The sequence below is a fragment of the Suricata suricatta genome, chromosome 12, assembly GCF_006229205.1.
Source record: "Suricata suricatta isolate VVHF042 chromosome 12, meerkat_22Aug2017_6uvM2_HiC, whole genome shotgun sequence".
In the NCBI taxonomy this organism is placed as follows: Eukaryota; Metazoa; Chordata; class Mammalia; order Carnivora; family Herpestidae; genus Suricata; species Suricata suricatta.
This window is the reverse complement of record NC_043711.1, coordinates 6,502,998-6,512,064: the sequence shown is the minus strand read 5'-3', so window position 1 is coordinate 6,512,064 and position 9,067 is coordinate 6,502,998. Positions and strand designations below refer to the sequence as shown.

The 9,067-nt window shown below is 39.9% G+C and overlaps 1 protein-coding gene across 1 annotated transcript; it reads right to left on the bottom strand.

Annotated features, from left to right (window-relative positions):
• Positions 1-4,819: 4,819 nt before the first annotated feature.
• Positions 4,820-5,788, bottom strand: LOC115273482 (olfactory receptor 7D4-like). The gene has a single exon (XM_029916544.1). It carries the CDS (start codon positions 5,780-5,782, stop codon positions 4,820-4,822), a length of 963 nt encoding a protein of 320 aa, XP_029772404.1. The 5' UTR covers positions 5,783-5,788.
• Between the last annotated feature and the right edge of the window lie 3,279 nt (positions 5,789-9,067).

Below are 9,067 nucleotides of genomic sequence, written 5' to 3'. Positions count from 1 at the left end.
AGCTCTCAGCAATCAACCTCTCTATAGGGTTGTGCCTCAGCAAGGTCATGCCTCCTACTTGGGGCAGCCCACATCCAATGACTCTTTAGATGTGGGGTGTATACATTTGTTCTTTTTGCACCAACTCCACGCAACTCTAAGAGATCACCTTAGCTCCAGAGCTCCCTGCTGGTTTTCAGAGATCTGATGAGCTTCACTTTGGCTCGACTTTTTCTAGTGTCCTTCCTAGCTGCAGAGATTTTGCCAAACCACAAGACCATCCTCATTTGTGACACCAGATGTGCTTCTAGGAGTCCTGAGGTCCCCTCTCACATCAGACCAGTTGGATACAAATTTGGAAACTTTTTCACATTTGATAAGACTTTGAGAGGACATTTCACATTGGTAGAACAACTGAAACTGAGAAAACTATGTCAGATTCAATAATGCACCAAAAATGACTCACAGAACTCAAGAAGCAATATACTTAAGATTGCAGTTTGTTTATAGCAAAGAGATACAAATTAGAGTTAGCTAAGGAAAGGCAAGATCTGGAAATTCCCATATGGGAAGCTTCTTGTTGTTCTCTTCCCTTGGAGTCCAGACCCATTACCGCTTCCTAGTGACAATACGTGTGACAATACTCAGAGACCATTGCCAATCAGGTAGCTCACCTGAGCTCCAGTGTCCAGAATTTTTTTGAGGCTTCAGTTTATAGATATGATAAGTTGAGTTATGGCCTATCTGACTGAACTCAATTTCCAGCCTCCCTCCCAACATTGGGCTGATATCACTTTTCCCAATGCTCCAACCGTTTAACCACATGGCACGCCTTTTTGGTATATCCAGTCCCCTTCCTAGTCATTTCATTAGCATAAACTATCAGGTTTGGTTCTTGGGGCCTTCCATGAATGATCAACCACTTCTATCACTAGGGAATTTTCAAGTGTTTAAAGGTTACCTCCCAGGAACTGGGACAAAGGCCATTTCTCTTTAGGTGAGGCAAACTCTTTACTACACATATGCCCTTCCACAGGTATTGATTCCAGGAACATTACTCAGTAAACATTGTGCATGCTAATCATTATCTCAAAGTCTGCTTCACAATGAACTCAATGTGGGGCAGATTATTACTAATAAAATGTATTTGAGAACATGTTATTTTTTCCCCAAGTTTATTTACTTATTTTGAAAGGAGAAAGGAGGAGAGACAGAGGGAAAGAGGTGGAATTGCAAGTGGGCTCTGCACCATCAGCTCAGAGCCCAAGATGAGCTCGACACTGTGGGTTCATGATGTGAGACAAAATCAAGAGTTGGTTGTTTAAATGACTGAGCCACCCAGGTGCCCCCCCTTTAACTTTTTATTAATAATAGTTTATTGTCAAATTGGTTTCCATATAACAAACAGTGCTTCTCCCCACAAGTGCCCCCCAATGACTATCACCCCCTCCCTCCCTCCCCCTCCCCCTTCAGTCCATGGTTCGTTTTCAGTATTCAGTAGTCTCCCTTGATCTGCGTACCTCACTCTCCCCCACTCTTTTTCCCCCTTCCTCTCCCCATGGTCCCCTTCCAGGTCCCTCCTGTTAGACCTATGAATGCAAACATATGGTATCTATCCTACTCTGCCTGACTTATTTCACTTAGCTTGACACCCTCAAGGTCCATCCACTTTCCTACAAATGGCCATATTTCATTCTTCCTCATTGCGATATAGTACTCCATTGTATATATGTATATCACATCTTCTTGATCCATTCATCAGTTGATGGACATTTAGGCTCTTTCCATGATTTGGCTATTGTAGAAAGTGCCGCAATGAACTTTGGGGTACATGTGCCCCTAGTAATCAGCACTTCTGTATCCCTTGGGTAAATCCCCAGCAGTGCTATTGCTGGGTCATAGGGGAGTTCTATGGATAGTTTCTGAGGAACCTCCACACTGTTTTCCAGAGCGGCTTTACCAGTTTCTATTCCCACCAACAGTGTAGGAGTGTGCCCATTTCTCCAGATCATCACCAGCAACTATAGTCTTGATTTGTTCATTTTAGCCACTCTGACTGGTGTGAGGTGGTATTTCAGTGTGGTTTTGATTTGTATTTCCCTGATGATGTGTGATGCTGAGTATCGTTTCATGTGTCTGTTGGCCATTTGAATGTCCTCTTTGGAGTAGTGTCTATTCATGTCTTCTGCCAATGTCTTCACTGGAGTATTCATTTTTCGAGTGTGGATTTTGGGGAGTTGCTTGTAGATTTTGGATACTAGCTCTTTATGTGATATGTCATTTGCCACTATATTTTCCCATTTTGTCAGTTGCCTATTAGTTTTTTTGACTGTTTCCTTTGCAGTGCAGAAGCATTTGACATTGATGAGGTCCCAATAGTTTGTTTTGGTTTTTGATTCCCTTGCCTTTGGGGATTTGTTGAGTAGGGAACTGCTGCGGTTAAGAAATCCAGAAACTGATCCCATTCACAATTGCACAAAAAACCTTAAAATATCTAGGAATATACCTAACCAAAGATGTAAAGACCTATACGATGGAAACTACAGAAAACTTATGAAGAAACTGAAGAAGACACAAAGAAATGGGAAAACATTCCATGCTCATGGATTGGAAGAATAATCACTACGATGTCATTTTTACCCAAAGCAATCTACACATTCAGTGCAATATGAACCATAATTGGGCCAGCATTCTTCTCAAAGCTAGAACAAACTATCCTAAAATTCATATGGAACCACAAAAAACTCTGAATTTCCAAAGTAACATTGAAAAATAAAACCTACACGGGAGGATTAGAATCCCAGATTTTAGCATCTACTACAAAGCTGTCATCATCAAGACAGTATGGTATTGGCACAAAAACAGACACATAGACCAAGGGAATAGAATAGAGAATCCAGAGCTGGGCCCAGAAATGTACGGCCAATTAACCTTTGACAAAGCAGGAAAGAGGATCCAATGGAAAAAAGACTGCCTTTTTAGTAGGTGGTTCTGGGAGAACAATATGGACAGCAACATACAGAAGAATGACACTAGACCATTCTCTTACACAATACACAAAAATAAACTCAAAATGGATGAAGGACCTGATTGTGAGATAGGAGGAAACTATCAAAACCCCGGATTAAGTTTGTAATTCTTCAGGGTTTAATGTGGTCCAGTTACATAAACTCCATGCCCATACAGTAGTTCTAAATTACATTTACAGTATCTTGAGCTCTAAACTTAAAAGGCAGTAGCATTGACATGGGCCATTGAGCAATGAATCCAGAAGGTTGCTGGGATACATGAGCCACAGAGGCCGGTGGTGGTGGTAACAGATCATAGATTAGCAGACATCAAGAGTAGCAGTTGACTTAGAACCAAAAATATCTAAAGCAAGTCAGCAATTTTGAGATGTTGGCTACCACAATAGAAAATCCTGATTCTTTTGCCATTTCCATATGAAAGTCTGTTTCTAGACACAAAGCCTAAAAGAAATTAAGGGGAAAGTGCGTCCAACTTTTGGAAATCCATAAATTAGTTTTTCAGAATGGTAGTATCCCTTGAGGAGTCCACTCAATGGAAATTGATACTGTCAGATTCCTTTTAAGCTGGAGTGATCTGCAATTCATCTTTACCAGCACGAATACTTATGTATTTCTTTGTGTCTTTCCTATTGCAGTGCCTTGGCAAACACCACCATCAAACACTTAACACACTGTCCAATTTATTTATGGTATAGAAGATACGAAAATAAGCATTTATCAAGAGATCCACTAGTCCTAACACATTCTGCCTCACCTGAGAAACACAGGATCACATATCTAGAGAGTAGTGATTCTGTGATTCTATTCTTACTCTTTTGAATTATAATTTGGTGCTGCGTTCCGACACCATAATCAAAGATATGTTTCCTTTCACACAGATTTATTTATCACTGTCTATTCTCCTCTGTTGGACCCTTGGCAAATTCACCTGCATTTCCGGGCAACTAAACCAAATGATAGAATAGGGCCTGATCAATTCTGATACTCTGGACCCTCAAGATGTTCTATCTTTTGTGATATATTTTTACAACTTATTTCAGAAATACACTCCATAAACATATGGAGAAAAGTTCAACCTTGCTAATAAACAAACAATTAATCCAACCATGCATATTTTGTTTGGCCACATATGTGATCAGAAACTCAGATCCTGGCATTAAGCTATATTAGAACAATGATTTTTTTTCTGTGTTTTTTTTTCTCCAGTGTTGTTTTCTAGACACTCTGACAGACTAGCACTCCAAAGGGGCTTAGCAGATAAGAACTAGCAATGGTTATTAATAAAATGCACTATTTCATAATCCTTATGCAACTATTCAGAATTGGTAGTATAAGTGGCTGGAGGACTGGAAATCCAAGGAAAGGCGCAGCAATAAGAAAGGAAAAGGACAGGGCTTGGAGAGTAGAATTGAGGACAACAGAGAAGTCTACATAAGAGGTTAAATTATATATAAAAAGGACTCACAAGACAGTTCTGAGCAAAGTCACTTACTTATGGAGGATAGGTGAGATGAAAAACTCAATGTGATTAGGAAGCAAGATTTTTTTCATAATTAAAAAAAGTTTATTTACTTTTGAGAGAGAGAGAGCTAGAGAGAGAGAGAGAGTGTGTGAGCGAGGGAGGGCAGAGAGTGAGTGAGGCACAGAATTCGAAGCAAGCTCCAGGCTCTGCTCTATCAGCACAGAGCCCAAAGCAGGGCTCAAACTCACAAACCATAAGATCATGACCTGAGCTGAAGCCTGACACTTAATCGACTGAGCCATCCAGGGGCCCCAGGAGGCAGGATTTCCTTAGCCAACTGCTACCACTGTCAACTCAAAAACTCAGGACTAGTTTCCCATCCCTGAACATAAAGTGTTCTCCTGAGAACTTTTTGTAATGCCCTCTTGATGTCCCTGTTCCGTAGGCTGTAGATGAAGGGATTCAGCATTGGGGTGACCACGGTGTACATCACTGAGGCGATCATTCTCCACCAAGAAGATGCATCAGAACTGAGGTACACACCAAGCCCTGTCCCATAGAATAAAGAAACCACAGACAGGTGAGATACACAGGTAGAAAATGTCTTATACTTCCCAGTGGCTGATGGGATTCTCAGGATTGAGGAGGCAATTCGGCTATAAGAGAAAAGGATCCCAGAGAAGGGAACAATGCCAAGACAGCTAGTTACCATATATAGCAGGATATGATTGACCGATGTGTCTGAGCAGGCAAGCATGAGGACCTGAGCAAGTTCACAGTAAAAGTGTGGAATTAGCCCGTTGGTGCAGAAGGACAGCCGCAACATCAAGAGACTTTGGATCAGGGAGTATGACAAGCTGATGAACCAGGACACAAGAACCAGGAGGACACAGACACATGGGTTCATGATGACTGGGTAGTGCAAGGGGTGACAGATGGCTACAAACCGGTCATAGGCCATCACAGTGAGGAGAAACGTGTCCATGCCCCCAAAAACCATAAAAAAATACATCTGGGCAATGCAGCCGGCATAGGTGATGGAGTTGCACTGTGTTCGGATGTTCACCAGCATCTTAGGGATGGTGGTGGAGGTGAAACAGATGTCTGCAAAGGACAAGTTGGAGAGGAAGAAGTACATGGGGGTGTGGAGGTGGGAGTCAGATCCCACGGCCAGGATGATGAGCAGGTTCCCGAGCACAGTGACCAGGTACATAGACAGGAACAGCCCAAGTAGAATAGGTTTATCCTCTGAGTCTTGGGAAAATCCCAGGAGTAAAAATTCTGAAACTCTTGTTTGATTTCTTGGTTCCATATTGCCAATACTCCAGCCAGATGATTGAAGAAGGGAAGGCACATGCAATAGACACTAGACAGACTCTATATTCTGTTGTTATATGCAACATTTAATAATGTGGATCAATCCCTGTCCATTGGCTTCTGGGACCCTCATTTATCCTCTTTATTTAGAATCATCAAATCTAAAAATTTAAGAACATCTTTGGAAATTAGAAATAACATGATCCAAACTCATTCTCACACAAATGAGGAACATCAGTCCCGTAAACTGCAGTAACTTAATCTGGATTATCTACCTTGTCTGGGACTCAAAAGAGGGTTAGATAACGATGTCTCACAGGTGAGAAAATTTGAGAGTATCTCACATATATAGACAGTATTGCATGATGAGTAGAATATAAGGTTACTTGTGAAGAAAAAAGAAAGGAAGAAAAAGTAAATGTTTTTACAAAATAATAAATCTCATGAACAAATGCTTAAAGTTTCATATACCAGGGGCCATCAACATCCCGCAGTAATGGGGCCAGATGCTTCCTGGACATTTATTGCTTGACAAAATGCTATTCCTCTGTGAAGCAGATGGTACCATGTTCCAAAAAAACCCCACATAGTTATCAAGGTTTCCACTACTTCTGTACCATTAGAAACTACAAAGGTCACAAATAGAATTTTTAGTCATATCCTCTGTGGTGCTCACAGAGGGGGAAGCACAGAAACTCCTGGAGCCCAAAAAGATGAGAGTCTGATGCGGCACTCACATGAAGGTGATGATTCAATAAGGCCGGAAAGATGAGGAGGCCACCTTCTCTCCTTCTCTCTTTGTTCAAGGTCCTGAGGGTTCTATGCCCAGATACAGAGAATGAGTTCCTATAACCAGGATCCAGGATAGTATAAAATCATAAAATGATCTTCAATGCTGTGATTTGTTTCATTAGAAGTGTTTTTGCTCACATACTATTCTGTAATGCCCCTAACAAGAAAAGGAAAAAGACACTATTTATTGGCTGTCAGTCTTTTTTAGGTATGAAAACCAAAGTAGCAGGGAGGAGTAGCCAAAATAGGTGAAGGGAGTCAGAAAGTGCTAACTTCCAGTAATAAAATAAATGAGGCATGAAGTACACTGTGCAGTACGAATATAGTTAATAGTATTGTATGGTATATTGGAGAGTTGCTAAGAAAATAGATCATATAATTCTTCATCACAGGAAAATAAACTTTGTAACTATGTGTGGAATCAGAGGTTAAATAGACGTAGTGTGGTAATATGTCAAATATTACATGTGCAATATGTTGAATCCTTATGTCATTCACCTTATAGTAATATAATGTTACAGGCCGATTTTATCTAAAGAAACTCCACAAGCTGGAGTAGCCATAGTTATATCACACAAACTAGATTTTAAACTAAAGGCTGTAACAAGAGATGAAGAAGGGAATTATATAATAAATACGGGTCTATCCATCAAGAAGAGCTAACAATTATAAATGTCTATGCACTATCTATCTATCTATAAAACAACTAATCACAAACACAAGCAATCTTATTGGTAAAAATGTAATAATGGCAGGGGACTTTGATACTTCACTTACAGCAATGGACAAATCATCTAGACAGAACATCAATAAAGAAACAATGATACACTGGATCAGAGGGACATGACAGATATATTTAGAACTTTGCATCCTAAAGCAGAAGAATGTACATTATGCTCGAATGCACATGGAATGTTCTCCAAGGTAGATCACACCCTGGGTTTCAAAACAGGCCTCAATTAACATAAAAGAATTGCTATCTTACCATGCACACTTTCAGATCACAGTGCTATGAAACGTGAAACGTCTACAGGAAAACCTCCAAATGCATGGAGGTTAAAGATTATCTTACGAAAGAACGAATGGGTCAACCAGGAAATTAAAGAAGAAATTTAAAAATATATGAAAACAAGTAAAAATGAAAACAAAAACACAACAATCCAAACCCTTTAGGATACAGCAAATGCAGTCCTAAGAGGAAAAGGCATTGCAATCGAGGCCTATCTTGAGAAACAAGAAAAATCCCAAATAGAAAATCTAACAGCACACCTAGCAGAACTAGAAGCATAACAACAAAAAAATCCAAACCCAGCAGAATAAGAGAAATGATAAAGATTACAGCAGAAATAACCATAGAAAAAACAACAACAGTTGAACAGATCAATGAAAAGACGAGTTGTTTTTTTTTGCAAAAGTAAACAAAATTGATAAAACCCTAGCCAGACTTCTCAAAAAGGAGGACCCAAATGGATAAAATTATGAATGAAAATGGATTTGTCACAACCAATCCCTTCTATGACTTAGAAATACAAGCAATTATCAGAGAATACTATGAACAATTATATGCCAACAAACTGGACAACAGGGAAGAAATGGGCAAATTTCTAGACACTCACACGCTACCGAAACTCAAAGGGGAAGAAATGGAAAATTGGAACACACCTATATCTAGTGAAGAAGTAGAATGAGTACTCAAAACTATCCCAACAAATAAGAGTCCTGGGCCAGATGGCTTCCCTGGGGAATTCTACCAGACATTTAAAGCAGAGTTAATAGCTATCCTTCACAAGCTTTTCCAAAAATAGAAATGGAAGGAAAACTTTCAGACTCATCCGATGATGCCAGCATTACTTTGATTCCCAAACCTGACAGAGATCCCACAAGAAAGGAGAATTACAGGCCAATATCACTGATGAATATGGATGCAAAAGTTCTCAACAGGACACTAGCCAATTGAATCCAACAGCATGGAAAAGAAGTATTCACCATCATCAAGTGGGATTCATTCCTGGGCTGCAGGGCTGGTTCAATATTTGCAAATCAATCAATGTGATACATCGCCTTAACAAAAGAAAGGATCAGAATCATATGACCCTGTCAATAGATATAGAAAAAGCATTTGACAAAATACAGCATCCTTTCTTAATAAAAACTCTTAAGAATGTCAGGATAGAAAGAACTTACTTAAACATCACAAAAGTCATATATGAAAAAAAAACCCACAGCTAATACCATATGCAATGGGGGGAAACTGAGAGCTTTCCTCCCGAGAATGGGAATATGTCAGGGATGTTCACTCTCACCACTGCTGTCTAACATAGTTTTGGAAGTCCTGGCATCAGCAATCAGACAACAACGTGAAATAAAACACATACAAACCGGCAAAGGGGATGTCAAACCTTCAGTTTTTGCAGACGACATGATACTCTACATGGAAACCTGAAACACTTCACCAAAAGACTGCTAGGTCTGATTCATGAATTCTGCA